This window comes from Aricia agestis, chromosome 7, assembly GCF_905147365.1.
Source record: "Aricia agestis chromosome 7, ilAriAges1.1, whole genome shotgun sequence".
NCBI classification, from domain to species: Eukaryota; Metazoa; Arthropoda; class Insecta; order Lepidoptera; family Lycaenidae; genus Aricia; species Aricia agestis.
Window position 1 is genome coordinate 2,366,895 of NC_056412.1, and position 18,606 is coordinate 2,385,500.

Below are 18,606 nucleotides of genomic sequence, written 5' to 3' on the forward strand. Positions count from 1 at the left end.
TACTGACTATAATATAATATGGGTGTGTTCCTAAACGACAGTACTGGCCAGTACAATTGACGTCATCAGTAGCCGCCATTTTATTGCGTCTATAACTTAGAGGGTTTTGGAATTGAGGCCGCACTACATTGGCCGGTATAATATAGGGAGTTAGAACAAGACACAAAACGCCTTGTTGATAATAAATAATGGCGACACATCAATACTAAGTCTCAATGCAATATGGCTAACCGTGACGTCATTGGCAAATCTAGTATTGTTTAGGAACACACGAATTGTAGCTTGTATAAATGTATACCATTGCTATAGGGAACGTGTGTGCAGGACGCGCGCTAATGTCGCCAATTCGAAACATACAATTCTTTTTTTCCTTGCGTCACTGTCATTACAGATCCGAAATTTAAAATAATAATTCACTAAACAAGTGCTGCACGGTCTGACTAAATCAGTGGTTCTTAGCCGGTGGTCCGCGGACCACTGGTGGTCCCCGAAGGCTTTCCAAGTGGTCCGCGAAGCCATTCAATAATACGTGAGTATTCAGAAGTTAATAAAGAGTATGCAGTCACAAAAATCACATTAAATTAAAATCTGTAACTTTGAGATTTTCGCCAAATGAAAAATGAGTGCTATTTTTTTAATTATTTTTAGTTGTGCTTGTTTTCTTTATCAAACCACCTTTAATTTAGGTAAGCCAACAGGGTGGTCCCCGGCAAGACAAACATTTGGTTTTATGGTCCCTCATGACTACAAGGTTAAGAACCACTGGACTAAATTGATATTGTGTGCAGTCCAAAAAATCGACGCCATACTTTTGATTCATTCCGAAGTATAGTGGCCGGTCAAAAAATAAAAAAATCGTGGCATCGGATACATGACGTCATGACTAGGGTTGCAAAATTACGTAATTTTACCGGAAACTTATATATTTCGGTAATTTATATAAAATAACGTAAAACACATGAGTGGTGGTGAGCGATCTGTTGCACAAATTCAGAACTTTCATGATATACAAAGTGAACGCGTTTAAAACGTTTTTTACCATTATTTTACCATAAAATGTATATTTAACGTTTATCGAACTTTACGATTAAATAATAAAAGGGGTCATTTTACAGATTTTAATCCCTCGTCATGACAAGTCAATAATATACTCGGTAACATTTCGAAACACACAATATACAGAATGTAACAAAACTAAGTGATAATACTTTGGACTGTGTATGGGTCCCCTGTTCAATGTGAATGTAGCAGCGCTGAAAGAGTAACTTTTTCAACCTTTGTATGGCAAAATTCATGGCGCTTGGACGCTAGCACATACAAAATCATAAAAAAAAATCTTTCAACGCTGCTACTTTCACATTAAACTCTATATAAGGAACATATACACACCCTAAAGTATTATCACTTAGTTTTGTTACACCTTGTATTTCGGAACACAATTAAAACTATGTTACATAGAAACTTCAAAGCGGCCATCGAGCTGGTATCTAGCGTATATTGTGGAAGTTGGGCTTGAGTTTGTCCGGGTCGTGCTGGTATAGCATGAGGCAGACGGTGCCGTGGAGGCAGGCCTTCGCCGCCAGGTACTGAGGGTCTAGCTGCAGCGCGTACCGGTACATCCACACCGCAGCCTCCCACTCGCCCTGAAATATCACATAAATATAAATACTAGATTAACAACTCCGTTGCGTCAAAATTTGTTACTGTTTTTGTTTTTTGACCGTACTAAAAAATGCTCTTCAAGGGGTAGAAACGTCGTAAAAGCCATTTCTACCCAGAGGGGTCTGTAACACAATCACGTCATAATGGCCATGTATGTTTATAATAATAATAACTACCACACCGGTTTCGGTGACGGTGGCCGGTTTCATTGAAACCAGGCCAGTTACGCAGGAGTAATTTTTATAGTGCCCAAGTGTGTGCGCTCTAAACCACAGGACTTGTATGTTTATATGTGACCAAGCATCACAAGTCTGGTTTTACTCACAAGATGGCTGTGCGACACCGCCGCTAGGAAGGCCTCCGTCTTGCTCTTTGGCGCAGTGTAGAACGACAGGTACGCCATGTCCTTAGCCTCGTGGAACTTCGATTGCCTGAAATTTCCATACCAATTGCTTATTATTATATTAACTGCTGCGGGTAGTACCTGCACCGAGGATAAGGGCCAAATCCGCGAGGAAACGATAACAAAACGGTAATAATATATCTTATTACATATTATTATTGATACTTACAAGTTGTATCAAAATCACATTTTATTATTATAAACTGCGCATTGTATACGAGATAATAAGATAATACGACTCTGTAACGTTACATTTCACGCAAATCTCCCAGTGTGGAATCACCTCAACCCGTCACGGTTCGACCGACGACTAATGGGAAGTGAGCCGCTTAACCGCGTACGCGGCGTCGCAGCTGACACGTGCAGTCTCTCTCTATCGCGCTAGCTCTGCCCGCTTATACTCACATGTGCAGGAGCACGACGAGCACGCGCAGCGCGAGGTGCGCGCGGGCGGCGGGCGCGAGCAGGTGCGCGGCGGCGACGCAGCGGTGTGCGCACGCGCCGTGACCCACCACGCCGCACCACCACGACGCCAGCAGCGCACCCGTCCAGTCACCGTTCTAAAGGATATAATATTATGGTTGTTAAAAGTTAATAGTGTTACAAATTCGAAAATCGCAATTAACATTTTAGCATATTATTACACCGTTTTTTTTCTTCTAACCCTTTTTCCTTTTTTTTCATAGATGTTTTTCCTGTCATGCGGAAAATACGTGCGCGGCCAGGAACATGTTGTCAAGCACGTAAGGACCAGCGGGGCTAAAATGGTCGCAAATAAATTGCCAAAACTGTCAAACTCACGAATGTCAAATTTAGACCAATTCAATTGGTCTAACTTCGTACTAATTTGACATTCGTAACTGACAGTTTTGACAATTCATTTTGTGAATTGATTGAGAGGAAATGCTATTTGACCATTTTAGCCCCGCAGATCCGCGCGAGGACGATACTACACATGGCAGGAAAAATGCCTATAATATTGCCACAGTGGAATTTTATTTAAGAGCCCATATGACCCTAACTTGACTACATACATTAACCTAGATCTCAAAATCAGTAAGGTCTAGAAAACTGATTTTTTGACACAAGTAACTTCAGTTCATAAAGATTAAATGCTCAAGACGAAAACACAATTAATCAAAAAATGCTCGATAGTTTCTTTTTTACAAAAAACCTTGTTTTAGACACATTTTTGCTTGGATCTTCCAAGTTTGCTGTCTTTTCTTAAATATTTTTTAATATCTAAAAAGGTATTGATAAAACCTAAATTTGCTCAAAACACTTTTTTCATAATCATTATAGTTCGTCTTTTATTCAAGTAAATCTAACTCGGCGATGATTCCGCGCCGTCCTTTTTCACCTGGCATATGAAAGACGGGCGTGAGTGTGAAGAGAGAAGGATGATGTTTGATTTTTAGAGTCAGATGAGCTCTTAAATTTGAAGCCGTGGCAAAGATCGGAAAGTTGCATATACTCACAGTTTCGACGTATGTGGCGATCTTGGATCCGAGGCTGACGTAGTCGTATATATCGAAGAGCTCGGCGAACTGGTGGGCGATGGTCATGAGCGGCTCCCACGTGTCCGCCTGCAGCTCCGCCAGCCGCCGCAGGAAGTAGTCCTCCCCCTCGCCCTCCACTAGGTACCGGCAGTCGGGTATCTTCTTCCCCGTCGTCGGTATCGCAACTATCTCCGGTATTATACTGGAAAAGATTATGAATGGGTGGATGATATTGAATGTACTGTCACTTCTTGGTGGAAATTCATCTTCAATTAAATAATTATACAATTTCCTTGCATTTTTTCCACTTTAAAAATAAATTGGAATAAGTGCAAGGAAAGTGTATAATTATTTAGCAACAGAGATGTTGGCAAGGTCAAAGATTAGCAGATTTTTTTATAACATAAATATATAACGGTACAAAATAAGCATTTCCAAAATTTCAGTTTCATAACTTATGTAGTTTTTTTTTGTTATGAGCCTTCAAAGTCGGATAGTCAAGTCGATTTTTTTTAATAATTGTTTTAAGAAAATTTTTAAATATTTAAATACTATTCGATAAGTTTTGCAATTTATACAGGGTTTTACAAAAACAAGTGATAATACTTTAGGGTGTGTACGTGTTCCTTGTAGAGAGTTCAGTGTAAACTTTTGTATAGGGAAACTCGTGACGCTCGGGCCCTTGCCCATACAAAAGTGAAAAAAAAAATTCGTCTTTCAGAGCTGCCACTTTCACAGTGAACTCTTTACAAGGAACACACCCTAAAGTTTTATCACTTATTTTTGTTACACACTGTATAACAATAATTTTTATTATGAAACCACTTTCATAAACGTAATATTTAATACAGCTATCGAACAAAGTTTTCCCGTGAGCGAGCCTGCACTAGGATTTCGCCAAATAAAACTAGCTAACAAAGTAAACTTAAAGGTTATTGTACCGAGAAAGGGTCGCGCTAATTTACAATAATTCACATGGCCTATATATACGATCACAAAAAGTTTTCTATAGCGCGATCTAGCCGGCGAAGGAAACATTGCTAGCGCCATCTATTGAGAACATTAGGAAATTATATACTTCGAAGTTAGAATATAGAATATATTCTTACACTGCGATCTAGCTACCGATAACCACGGAGCTAGCGACATCTATTGATGACATTGAGAGTTACATACTTAACACCCGCGATGCGTACAAACTAGGAGCATGTGACGTCATAATGTGCAGATATTTTCTATGGAGCGTTTTGGGAAGATTTATTTTATGTGATTTTCGAATTGTTATATTTTAGAGTTTTAAGATATTGCTATTTTTTTAGAGTTCCTTGTTGAGTTTGACCGTGTACATCGACACATTTTTAGCGCTTGTGCCGCGCAAAACCTTTTCTTGTTTTACAACTTGACAGGCAACCAAATTGAACATGACTCGTGGCGTTGCCATGACATGATTTCGACATGCGACGCCGCCGACTGCCTTGATGTATTCTGTTTTAAACTCCACTCGGGCTAACTTTTCGCTAGCGGTTATTGACTCCCTGTCAAAAACTTGTCATTTTCCATATAAACGGCGATTGACAATGAAGTGTCAGATATTGTTTATCGTGGTTTTATATGGAAAATGACAAGTTTTTGACAGGGAGTCAATGACCGCTAGCGACAAGTTAGCCCGAGTGGAGTATAGTAAGATGTATAAAATGCATCTATAGCATTGAGCTCATACGAAGAGGAGCTGGCCTAAGCAACTGTGCACTGTGATTTTCAACTAGGTCCTGACGTCATCATTGTGGGCGGGGCTTAAGTCAGTACACTTTCAGCGTTTGTCAGGTGCACACGTAACGAGACTCCCAATAAATTGGTGTTTTCTACGTTTTTAACAACGAAAGGATGAAGTATTGTGTTTGACAATGTCAAAGTTACTCAGACAGACGTTCTGATAATATGAATAACATCACATTGCATCTGTAAATAATTTTAAATGTAATTTAAATATAAAAGTCCTAGAACATTTCAGATTTCAGCGTTAATTATACTACTTGACACTGGATGGCCAAACCTTTGAAAGATAATACAGACGTAAATGCGTATAATTTTGCATAAGTTTATTGGAATAATCATACTTGAATACTGGTAACTGGTACACACTTAGTCTTAAACACATTTAATAGCTAAAACCGTAGTTGTATAGCTTTTATTATTATACTACTTATAAACCGCCATCTGTCGTCATCTATGATAACTATTTGAAACGTAACAAATATCCAGGGCTGTATTCAGAATTATTACTTTATTAACCGATTCAGTGCGGATGACACGGTAGCCGTGTCATACATGTTTTTAACGAGTGGCGTATGACACGTGAGCCGTGTCATTTAAAAAACGATTGTATCTCCCTCAAATTACGCTTTAGAAGGTTCTACTCTGAACAAAATCATCTTAATTTTCCACGTAGAACAAGCCTATTATAGGCTTTGCCTCATAACATTCTGTGAATTAAAAAAACGTACGGGCCGTCAACCTTTTTTAAAGGCGCATTAATTGCGGATTACACGGCAGCCGCGTCTTATGGGTTTTTAACGTGTGGCATATGACACGTGAGCCGTGTCATTTAGAAAGCGATTGTATCTCCCTTAAATTACACTTTATAAGGTTTTACTCCGAACAAAACCGTCTTAATTTTCCACGTAATGCGTTGACATCAACGTATTACTAATCCACTAACGATTTTTGTTTTAATCTAAGTTGTTTCTTTTGAAAATATTTTTAACTAGCTGTTACCGCAAACTTCCTTATCCATAGGAATAAAACGTTTCCCTGCGGTTAAAAGTTGTCTTGTACCTATGAGCTTTATTACTGGAACTCTCCTCCTGTTTGGAAGTCGGTTAAAAAACTTAACAACGAACTTGTTTAAATTTATCTACGAACGTATAATGATTTACATCGGAAACCCCGATTATATTTAGTATACTTATTTTTCTAACTTTGAAACCTACATAAGGTTTGCAACATCTGAATAAAAAAATCGCTTACCTGCCATTTTCAGGTTAACACTTAATAAAACTACTCGAAGTCAACTCAAAACAACGTAGCCTTCCGTTAACATCAATGGTTTGGGCTCAACTAAACAATAAACCTTTTTGAACGTGGCGGGTGACACGGTAGCCGTGTCATCTACTTCTATGGCGTATGACACGGATAACCTGTCACGAGAAAATTGTGTGCCGCCACGACTGAAAGTCTTCAAAAATGTGCGCCGCATTGAATCGGTTAAGTATCGCAATGACAGTTTTGTTTGCTAATGTTGACGCGCGCTGACATTTGGCCAGCCGTAGAAAATGATTTAAAAAATTTCCATTAAATTTTTGAAGAGTACTTACCTATTACCTAGTACCCACCCCATTACCTTCCCTACCCTATTACCTCATAAAAGGCCGGCAACGCACCTGCAGCTCTTTTGATGTTGCGAGTGTCCATGGGCTACGAATGTTGCTTTCCACCAGGTGACCCGTTTACTCGTTTGTCTCCTTATTTTATATTAAAAATTCTGTCAAAATTCTAACCCTAATTTTAATGATTGACCTTATTATAATTAATATACAGTTTTTAAAGTTCTGAGTACGTCCCATAATATTTAAGAATTTTGACATCTAGTGTTAGCTAACTGAACTACGTAGTAACATCAACATCGACCTAAGCTAGTAGTTTGGCTTTTACACGATAGGTGAAATATGGAAAAGTGGGCGGAGCTTGACACCCCTCCACCCCGCAAATTGCCACGCGTTGTTTCTTAAGGAAATTTGATTACCACACCTCCTCTCTGTATTAGCTCCGTGATCTATAGCATGATATTACGCCAAACCAGACGAGCACTTCAGATACATTTAATACGTACGCTACGCCTGCTTCAAAAAAGAACACTGAAGACTCGTGAATATGTATATTTACCGTAGCATCCGTCCATAAAAAACATAATATAACAATTGTTTTTAATTAAATGAAAATTTGTGTTTTATTTATAATTTATTTCCTCAGTATAATAAGACTTCTCAAAATAGAATGATTTTAAGTATGGGTTTTAAGGTTCTGCAGAAGTATTCTGAACCCCTATAATTTAGATTAAACAAAGTATTTGTATAATTATTTAATATAAGTATTTTGAAGTAAATCAAATTTCAATTTTAGAGGTGAGACATGTTGACGTTATTTGCCACTAGGTCGCGCTTAACGTAATTGAATTATTAATCATTGTGCAAAGTAACAACTAAGGGAGGGTTGCACCAACTAACATTAACTAACATTAACTATAACTGTAACTTTAACTATAACTTTAACTACAATGCAAAATGTCAAATCTTTGGTTAAAGTTAAAAATGGACGCCATCAAGACGCCATATTTAACCATAACCATAGAGCTCGACAAGGCTTTAAATGCACGTGGCGAAAAAAGGAACTAACGCTGTCATCATACAAAAACGCAATTTTGACAGTTCTCCTTTAGCAGCAGCGCGCCCGCCCACGTTCTTATGAAGCCTTGTCGGACCAGCACCGTCTTCTGTCAAATTCTGTGTTCAAAGTTAAGGTTAAAGTTAAATTATCCTTAACTATAACCATAACTTTGACCATAACTTTAACTATAACCACGCCTCTGGTGCAGCCCAACCTTAGTATTGATATTATAACATAAAATATCTACTGAGCCCTCCTATAAGCCCTGTCCTGACACGCTCTTGGTTAAGATACTAATCAATTTCTTTATCAAGTAGTCATAACTAGGATCGTAAAAAGATAAAAACACTACAATTTATAATTCATACATTACAAGGGAAGGATATATAAAAATATCTAATTAATAATTATTATAGTATAATAAAATTAACTTACAAACATTATTTACAATTAATTAAATAACTAATATTATTATAATTGACATCAAAATACATATTCATGTTCATTTTAGTGGACAAATGACAAATTGAGTCATTAAAATACCTACGTAAGTATAATTTTTATAATTCGGTAATGAGTTAAGAATGTCCTTTTTACAAGAGTACATAAAACCGTTCTGATATTATAACAAATGCTGGATGTATACTGTATTTATTATGATATGTATATAAGTATATATTTTTTTTGTTATCTAGAGATGAAAATATAATGAGTACTTAACGGAAAGTTTTATTTATTCAGTTTTTTATATTCATTATTCTATTTATTAACCATCACAAAACAATCGTATTTACATAAAAAAACATTTATAGGATAGTTAGTTTCCTAGCTGACCTTAGCCCTAATTTTTTTTTTCACTTCTTAAAATGCTTTAAAATAAATCAGTGTGTAATGCGTCGAGTTAGCGACCGGTCGTGCCCCGCGTTACACACGCAGCAAAAGTAATATTTTTGCGAATCGCGCGGCACATTGCCGCTGCACGTGACCATGGCGCACGTGGCCAACGAGTTGCTGGCGTTTATCCAGCACGCCATCGACACTATGGACGAGGTCAGCATCATGCAAGTCCTCCTTCTCCAGCGAGGAGATTTGCAAGGGTGGGCAGCTGCTATACGAGACGCTCGAACAGAGCGCGAATATGGCGTCGCGACGAAGTGACGGAACGGAAAGGAGCGTGCAGGACATCATCTCCCTGCTGAAGCAGACGGATCCTGATGAGGTGCTAGCTTTTGTGGCAAAGGAGCTCCACAAGCTGCCACCCGTCACATTGGACCACGTCGACGTCGTCAGCCTACTGAAGGACATCAGGTTCCTGAAGGAGGAGCTGGCCGGAGTTCGAGGTATATTGCAGACATCAGAGTCTACGATCAGTGACTTACGTATTGAATTATCGCAATTAAAAAGTGGTAATTCAATATGTAGCTCACCTGATGCTGATGCCGCATTCGTCACTACTCGTCGTAGCGCGCAAGCGAGCACGTTTAGCCCGTCAGCATTATCGGTCGGGTCAACGAACACCGCCGCTGCCGCCACGCCCCCGCTCCCCTCCAGGTTGCGCCGACCCCGAGTACTTAGGCGACTCAGAAAAACTTTGCGACTGTTGCTGGTCGCCCCGCACCTCCCCCGCGGGCGAAAACTAATGGGGCGAATGAGAGCCGCAAGGCTCCGAAGAGTCGCGAGACTGAGAGCCGCAAGGCTACGAAGAGCCGCAAGGTGGAGTCTTCTCGGCTTGGCAAGGACGAAGGCAGGAGGTGCGATGAGGAGGGCTTCATACTGGTGGAGAGGAGGAAGCGGAGAAACCATTGCGGCACCGCACCATATGTACCTGAGCTGCGTCTGCGGAGCGAGGTCCCCGCGACGCCCCTGTACATATCCCGCCTGCACTGGTCCATGGAGGTCCAGGACGTTGTGGACTACATCCAGAAGAAGACGACACTGTGCCTGAGGGTCGAACGTGTGCAGTCTCGCCTCAAGGTTAACTTTAGCTCCTTTGTGGTGAGAGTACCGACGAATCTTCTGTCGACTTTCGAGGCGCCGGAGTTCTGGCCGATGGATGTAGTCTATCGGAGGTTCCGGGGGAGACTCCGGAACGAAGCGAGTCACGTCGCCGGCAAAATGTGACAGTGTTAGTTTTTAAGAATATATAAAATATGTATGTTAGTTTTAAGGTATTTATTATATAATTATATGTATGTTAGATTTAAGGTATTTGTTATATGGGCCTCTGATGCCTGAATTAAATGATTTGATTTGATTTAAAATAATGTTATTTTAATAGGAAAACTTTTCCTACTAAAATAACATTTTAAGAAGTGAAAATGAGTAGAAAAAAAACTCGTCCTCTTATGTCTTTTTCATACGGATTCGCCACGGAAATGCTAGAATCCTGCAAGAAAACTGTACTTTTTCTACAAAAAAGTCGCTTATGCTTACTTACTTACTGCGGCGCAGCGACCCAAATTGAGTCTTGGCCTCTGACACAAGCACACGCCATTTCTTTCGATCCTGTACATCTTGCCATGATTCGGCTCGTAACGCCTTCAGGTCCTTTTCTACCTCATCCCTCCAGCGGTATCTGGGACGGCCTACCGGTCGTTTGCCAGTCATTTGCCCCACATACGCTTTTTTTGCCGCTCGGTCATCATTCATTCTTTCTACGTGACCGAGCCAGCGGATTCGGTGAGATTTGTATTCCCCGATAATATTGGGCGTTGCCACAAGTTCTTCAATCTCAAGGTTTTTCCGTGGCCTCCAACTGCCATCTTCATCGCTCGTCGGTCCGAGAATCTTGCGCAGTATTTTTCTCTCAGCTACTAATAGCTTTGTTTCCTCCTTTTGAGTTAGGGTCCAAGTTTCACTGCCGTATAAGGGTATAGGTCGAATTACAGTTTTATATATTCGTATCTTCGTACCTCTACTTAGAATCTTGGACACTAAAATTCTATGGAGTGCCGCACTACACCGAAGAGCACTTTGGATTCGGATGTCGATCTCATCTACTCTAGAATTAGTGTCGGTTATAGTGCAACCTAGGTATTTAAACTTAGATGTTCCTGTGTATGAGATGTTATATATTACAAGATCTTCAGATGGTCGTCGTTTATCTTTGTATCTCCGCATGTGCAAGTATTCAGTTTTGCCATGATTGATTTTAAATCCAACTTTATTGGCTTCCTTCTCAAGAGTCAGACGTCAGACTTTTTCTCACTCATGAGAGCCAGATCATCTGCATAGCCTATTACTTGATGTTTTCCATTAAGCTGGACGCCCCTGTCAAGGTCTGTTACTTTCCTTATTATGTATTCTAACGCTTAAGCTTAGCCAAGTTAAATAATTTCTGCTTGAAAAAGTAACAAATACACGCAAAAACTTTCGCCATTATACAATTTGATTGATTTCAATATTATTATACTTTCACAGTAATTTTATAAATCAGTTTAAAGTGAATAAAAGCGCACTCTTTAAACTAAAAAAAATCCGGTCGAGCCATGTCTAGTTCGTTCTTAACTCTTGTAAGAATCGTAAAAAACATTTCTTTTACGTTTTTCCTCAAAAGCCATCTATATAAATAAAAAACCAATTTTGTTAAAATAAGACTCGAGATCGGCTGAACGGATTTGGCTGCTCTTGAAATATTCGTGGAAGTTTAGGACATAGGGGGGAAGCGATACAAAGTTCACCAGGTCGTCTAGTATATTAATAGCTGTCGGCCTTATCGTATAGCTCAGTTAATAGTCTAGGAGACAGGAGGTTCGCCGGGTCTAGTATATCGGTCCCATTGTATAACGCAGCGGGTGTCATGTACCGCTTACTGGCGATGTTTGTTACGGTGGCCGGCGTTGTCGCGATCGACACCTGTCCCGATGTCGCCCCGGTCACCGACTTCAACACGACAGCGGTGAGTAACACGGCAGGTTGGTACAGTATTTTGCCACAGCAATGAAACAGGCGTTTGACAACGTTGCACATCTGCTGTTTAGAAAAAAAAACGTGTGGCACTCGGGGACTGCCGCGGCAAAGCTATTGCATGACATTTTTTATCAACTTATGCAATTATAATTCGCATACGTCTAGTCACACGCACACAAACACCGTGCCTTAATAAAAGCTATGTTATAGCTTAAAAATATTTATTTATTTAAAACACTTTATGCCCTTTGCAATTTCCAGTACATGATTGGCACGTGGTACGAAGTGGGTCGGTTCGACAACAAGTGGGAGAGCCGCGGCGACTGCGTCTCGTTGACCCACAAGACCGTCGGCGGCCGCACCACCTTCGACATCAGTACTGTCGTCGACGGCAAACGGATCGATTTGGAGGGCGACATCAACATAGACCCCCGGAAGGGCTATATAGACTACGTCTCCAAGATATATAAAAGTAAGAGCCAGTCCACACGGCGCGTTGCGAAAGCGTTGCGCTGCCGTTGCGTTGTTTTACATACGAATAACCAAGATGTTCACACGGAGCGCTGCGTCGTGACAGCAGCGCGCAACGCACACATGACGGACAGCAGCTCTCGAGACGAAGCGGGACGTTGACGTTAAGACTGCTTCGTAATAACGCTGCGTTGATGCAGCGCCCGTGTGGCCGGCTATGCGTCAAACGGCAGCGCTGCATCGACGCAACGCCCGTGTGGACATGCTTTAAGGGTTAGACTCCTACAGGGTGATTCACGATTCCCGTTCGACACGGATTCGGAAACATTACCGTGCGGCCATTGGTCAATGCCCGGCGCGGCGAGCGTTTATTGGATGTCGCGCGATGAAGTTTCCGAATCCGAGTCGAATTGCGCATTGTGAATCAGGGCCCTGGATCAGCTCAAATCTGTGTAATTAGAAATGTATTTTTCTCACCTCCGGGCGGAAAACGTGAACTTTCTTCCCGCTGCGCTTACCGATGTTGCAGTTTTCCGCTTCCGTTGATGAAAATAATAGTATACGCACCATGGGCAGTAAATAAGAAAGCCTCAGATCATACAAAAAATAGTATACGCACCATAGGCGTATAAGAAAGCCTCATTACATGTGATCTGAGACATTTCTTATTTTCCTGCCCTAGGTGCGTAATGTATACAGTGTGTACCAAAAATAAGTGATAATATTTTAGGGTGTGTACGTGTTCCTTGTAGAGAGTTTACTGTGAAAGTAGCAGCTCTGAAAGACGAAAAAATTTTTTCACTTTTGTATGGGCAAGAGCCCGAGCGTCACGAGTTTCCCCATACAAAAGTGAAAAAAAATTTTGGTCTTTCAGTGCTGCTACTTTCACAGTGAACTCTCTACAAGGAACACGTACACACCCTAAAGTATTATCACTTGTTTTTGTTACACCCTGTATACTATTCAATTTCGTTAGTCTTGCTGAAACTATTTGGCTTGTTTAAGAGGAGTCCACACCGCCCTTTTTTCCATACAAACGTTGTCCCCTGTTTCCTCCCTGGATATAAATGCTAGTAGAGTTATAATTTTTTTCCTAAGTATCTACGGCCACTAATACAATATCCCTATGTTTTCTTTTTTTTCATAATTTAATTATTAAATGAGATATGAACGTTCAAAAACCCAAAAAAATGGCCAGTTTTTCCGCTGTGTTCAAACATCCAGAAAAAAGATTTGGCTAAATTGTACAAAAAAAAAACATAGGAACACAGGGAACACAGCTCAAGATTTCTTTATTCTCTAATGAAAAAAGTACTTAAATCGGTAAAGTTTTGGAGAAGGAATCAGGGGACAACGAATCGTTGATTTTCTGCAATTGTCTCTATCGCGTTCTGCGGTATAGGCTTGAGGTAAGGGAGACAGCTATAGATATTAGACGTACTTTTTTTTCATTTCTCTAGCCCCTGGTGTGTTTGAGTCGTAAGGCCAGGGAAGGTTTATAATATTATGAGGGAAGTGGTACCAAATCCACCGGGTCACCTAGTTAGGTATATTCCTTACCGTCGGTTGTACCCGAGCGACGTATGGCGGTTTTTCCCGAAATTAAATCCTGCGAAACCGTACATTTTTAAGTCATAAAATATTAAGTACAAAAAAACGTTTTCAGATGCCGAGGGCACGGACAAGGTCCCCGTGGAGATCCTGATGGTGGACTACGACAAGTACGTCGTCGTGTACTACTGCGCCGTACTAGACAACGGCCAAAAACACGGTGAGATTATGAGTTGTACATTTTTATTTTGGTGGTATTTCCATAAATTTATTTCGTCCCATAACTTAGGTGCTAACGTATTTATTCATAACTTCTTTTTTAATGCGAATTTGAAGTAATTGATCAAAGAAAACGATGTGTAAATTAACCAAAAAAAAAGGACTGCATTAAAAAGTAAAATTCGCCAAAAGTGCAGATAGGTGGTCTTGGTTCTTATGCGTCGATTTGTCACTCAAACCGAAATATATTCATTAAACATTGGAGTCACCAAGACACTAGGTGACTTTTTAAAAAGGTGACAAATGACAGTACAGTGTGACGAGTAGTCGTGCAAATGACTAAAGGCTTGTTTCCACTTTGATTAGTGGAGGTGCGAGTGCTAAGTGGTTTTTGCGAGTGCTTAGTGTTTAGTGCTCGTAAGAATACCTGTCCAATATAGTTTAGTTGCTGCGCAAATAAACAATGGTTGACGGTCTCGTACTCCTTACAATGTGAATGCCCTAAACACTTAACTCTAAACAAACGTGCCCCAACGTGTTTAGTTGCAGGCATGCTGCGAGTGTAGATGAAAGGGAGGGGCGCGGGACGCGGTTACTCGTAATAAAATAGAAAACGGTTCTATTCGCTTTATTTAGTGCGAGTTGGCTGTTTACTAATCACTCGCACTAATCAGTTGCTGTCCACACATATTTTGTGCTAATCACTTAACAAATATACTTAACTCTCGCACCTGCACTAATCAAAGTGGAAACAAGCCTTAATTCCTGATTTTGGGGCGTGGACACTACGCAATGCGTTAGCCACGCCCACTGCAATATGGCCGCCTTCACGAGATATACGTAGAAATTTTGTAGCATTTTTAAGTGTTTGCATCCAAAGTGTAAGGGACTCTATTATTACTAGGACTTCGATGTCTGTCCGGCTGTCTGTCACCAGGCTTTCTCCTAAGAGCCGATTACTATATATTAGAGCTAGACAGTTGAATTTTTAGTGTTCAAAATCAGTGCGTTGTTTACGCGACAGGTTATACTGTATGTAATATCTTTTTCAGTTTACTCATGGATCCTGTCGCGTACGAAACGCATGGACGACGCAAGCTCAAACAAGATAAAACAATTTTTCGCCTCAGCCAAGTATTTAGACTGGAGCAAAATTGTTTGGGATCATTTCGACGAAAAAACTTGTAAAATAAACTAATAAATTGCTTTTTTTTTAAACGTAAGTATGTGAAACATTGTGATAGACTTCTGTAGATAAAATGTTGAAAATCATAACTCCTTGGGCCATCTCTCAAATAAATTTTATAAGCATTACCGTTGTTTTAAAGAGAACCTTAAAATAATTATGACTTAAGGTCGCAATTTTGAAGTTTCAACGTTTCAAAACAATAAGGTTACATTGTTATCTAATATTTAGTTACAATGTTAAAACTTTGAGGTTGACTCTTATAATTCAGTTTCATAACATTATAATTCATGCACGACCAATTTTAATGGCAAGTGCCGATTGAGTTCAGTCTACATTGCAACATTTCAATGTGCATCTTCTTAAGTAGGAAAGTTCAGTTTTTAACACCTCCATCGTGGGAATGGCAGACACAATAAATTTTCTATTGGCAGGCTGTTTACACACACGCCGCAGCGGCAGCGGCGTGTGTGTAAACAGCCTTATGCGGCAGCCGGCTGCCGCGCCGCTTGGGGATTGATGGGTTAATGGGTCATTAAAATTGAAGCATTATCACGTCGCAATGTGAAATGACCCTTAGAAGTTAATAGAAATTGGTTGTAAAGTCGTTTTACGGACGGTAGTTTGACGTGACAACTACGAACTGAGCCGATCGCTCGAGCCGATCATGCCTCTCTCTCGTTCGTGTCGCGCTCTCATGATGGACACCTTTTAATGCATGCAGCCCGTAGTAACGACCTAACAGTAAAAACTCTCACCTGAGGTCAGCTTCGGCCATCATCTCCTTTATGTTCTGTATCCAGTAGCCGAACTGCACGCGGTAGAAGGAGCAGTCCGTTTCCTTGAGAGCCAAGTCGCTCGGCTTAAGACCTGAATGACATAATATTATGCAACTCTTATGACTTTGGGATTTATTTTTATAGCACAACATTACAACATAGATTTCAATATTTGAATCTAGATATTATGATGTCAGATAAACACACACACGCGGGTCATCTGGTGGAAAGCCACTACCGTCGCTCATGGACACTCGCAGCATTTGAAAATCTGCAGGTGCAATACGCTCTCTTCTTGACGGTTTGAAAAAGTGTTTAATCATATACGTATTTATGAATTGACCATGGTCGATTTTATAATATGCCATGGCACGGCGCTGCACGGTACTTTGGACTTTTTAGGTCAGATCATAGCTGTTCGCTTGACGACACCGCATAATAAATATACTTTCATACCTTTGCTTTCTTATTTTATTGTATTTGTTTTATTTTATTTTAATTGTTAGGAAGACTTACAGTTCATTAAACGTAAGTAATAGTAAGATGAAGTTACAATTTACAACCAATTACAAGTCTTCACATGTGAATTACAAATTTTGAAAAGGAAATATTATGCTCACTTAAGGCTACATCTTATCTATGACAACAATACAATATATATTGTTATTATATACAATATATATATATATATATATATAATCTACAGATTATGCGAACAACAAGATGTAAATTTACAGCGGTGATACTAAGGTGACATTAATTTGGGAAAGATTTGAAATAAATATTCGCTAGATGTTTTCGTGTATTTCTAGCACTGGTGCAAAAGATGTCTACAGTGTGTAACAAAAATAAGTGATAATACTTTAGGGTGTGTACGTGTTCCTTGTAGAGAGTTCACTGTGAAAGCAGCAGCTCTGAAAGGCGACATTTTTTTTTCACTTTTGTATGGGTAAGGGCCCGAGCGTCATGAGTTTCCCCATACAAAAGTGAAAAAATTTTTTGGTCTTTCAGCGCTGCTACTTTCACAGTGAACTCTCTACTAGGAACACTTACACACCCTAAAGTATTATCACTTATTTTTGTTACACCCTGTATATCGTTATTGTTTTTAGTTATTTCATTGAGGGACACACACGATCTGGGAAAGAAAGCGTTCGCACGGAATCTGGAGTGAGATAGTGGGACATGAAGGGTGTTAATGTAGCGAGGATGTATTGTTGGGGACTTTAAGGTTTAATTTAGCCAACAGTTAATGGAACTATTGGCGATATTGATGAGGTAGGTAACATCACAGATATTTCTTCTAAGAGCAAGTGGAAGCAGATGGAGGTGGCTGCATAGGTTGTCATAGCTATAATTTTGGTATGTATTTAGTTTAAATCTGTATTTTAAAAATTTAACTAGTTTTATCTGCACTTTTTCAATTTCATTTATATAATATTCGTATTGTGGGTTCCATATCTGGGATGCGTATTCTAAATTACTCCTTACTAGGGCACAGTAAAGAACTTTAATTGATTTAAGACGAGAGAAATCTTTAGTTGACCTTATTAGAAATCCAAGCATTTGGAAAACAAACAGTTACATAATAAAGGTATTATACGTATCTAGAAATTTTACAAGAAATTTATCGTAGTAAAGTGGCGGGCTGAGCCGCGGGACGGCAAATTACAGAAGCGACTAGCGGCAACAGTTGCGACCGCTACAGCCATTTCAATTGAAAGCTCCTATTTCACGAATCAGTAGGCCTACTACGAAACCGTTTTGAGACTCAAACAATCGAACGAGAATGCCGCGTCCTGCTCTAACAACGTCATTTCACGTTTGTTACAGTAGGACGCAACATTCTCGTACGATTGTTTGAGTCTCAAACCCGTTTCGTGGTACGGGCCCAGGAACTACTGGACTGGTTTTTGTGATATTTGGCACAGATATGGAGTAGACTACGTAACGGGGAAGGACATAGGCAACATTTTGGCGGGAAAATGTATGATTCCCTCTAAATACCATATTTACGGCGCCCCTTTTGTTTACAACCGCCTAGGGTGCCGTTCGCAAACAAACAGGGTGCAGTTCGCAAACAAACGGGGCGCCGCCTTTTTTAGCACTACCAGAACCCTGACGCCGAAGAAATCTCGCCCAGGGCGGTTTTAGTGCTAAAATCGGCACTTCGCGGACGTCTAGTAGGAGATAACGGGAGGGTACTAACCGTTACAGCCCTTAGGCCCGCAGCCTCGCAGTTGCGATACGACGTGCATCATGGCGGCGAAGTGCTGGGCGTGGCCGGGGGAGTCGCGCGCGGCGGGCGCGGTCGCCACCACCCACTCGAAGAACTTGTCGTCGATGGCGGCGGAGCGGTCGCCCGAGCGGTCCAGCAGCTGCAGCAGCCCGCCCACGTCCGCTGCACAACATCATACTTTCAGAGAAATGATTCCTAGGCAGTTGACAGACCAACGTCATTTGGTCGGATCATGTCAATTCAAT

The 18,606-nt window shown here is 40.4% G+C and overlaps 1 protein-coding gene across 1 annotated transcript in view; it reads right to left on the bottom strand.

The window, feature by feature from the left end:
• Positions 1–1,376: 1,376 nt before the first annotated feature.
• Positions 1,377–18,606, bottom strand: part of LOC121728700 (tetratricopeptide repeat protein 17) — a 29,541-nt gene continuing 12,311 nt past the window's right edge. Inside the window, exons 15-20 of the mRNA XM_042116936.1 lie at positions 18,332–18,523; positions 16,102–16,213; positions 3,544–3,766; positions 2,471–2,625; positions 1,988–2,093; positions 1,377–1,643 (exon numbers count right to left, since the gene is read on the bottom strand). Of these exons, the coding sequence (XP_041972870.1) occupies positions 1,488–1,643; positions 1,988–2,093; positions 2,471–2,625; positions 3,544–3,766; positions 16,102–16,213; positions 18,332–18,523 (944 nt within the window). The 3' untranslated portion in view covers positions 1,377–1,487. The remainder of the gene's footprint in view (positions 1,644–1,987; positions 2,094–2,470; positions 2,626–3,543; positions 3,767–16,101; positions 16,214–18,331; positions 18,524–18,606) is intronic.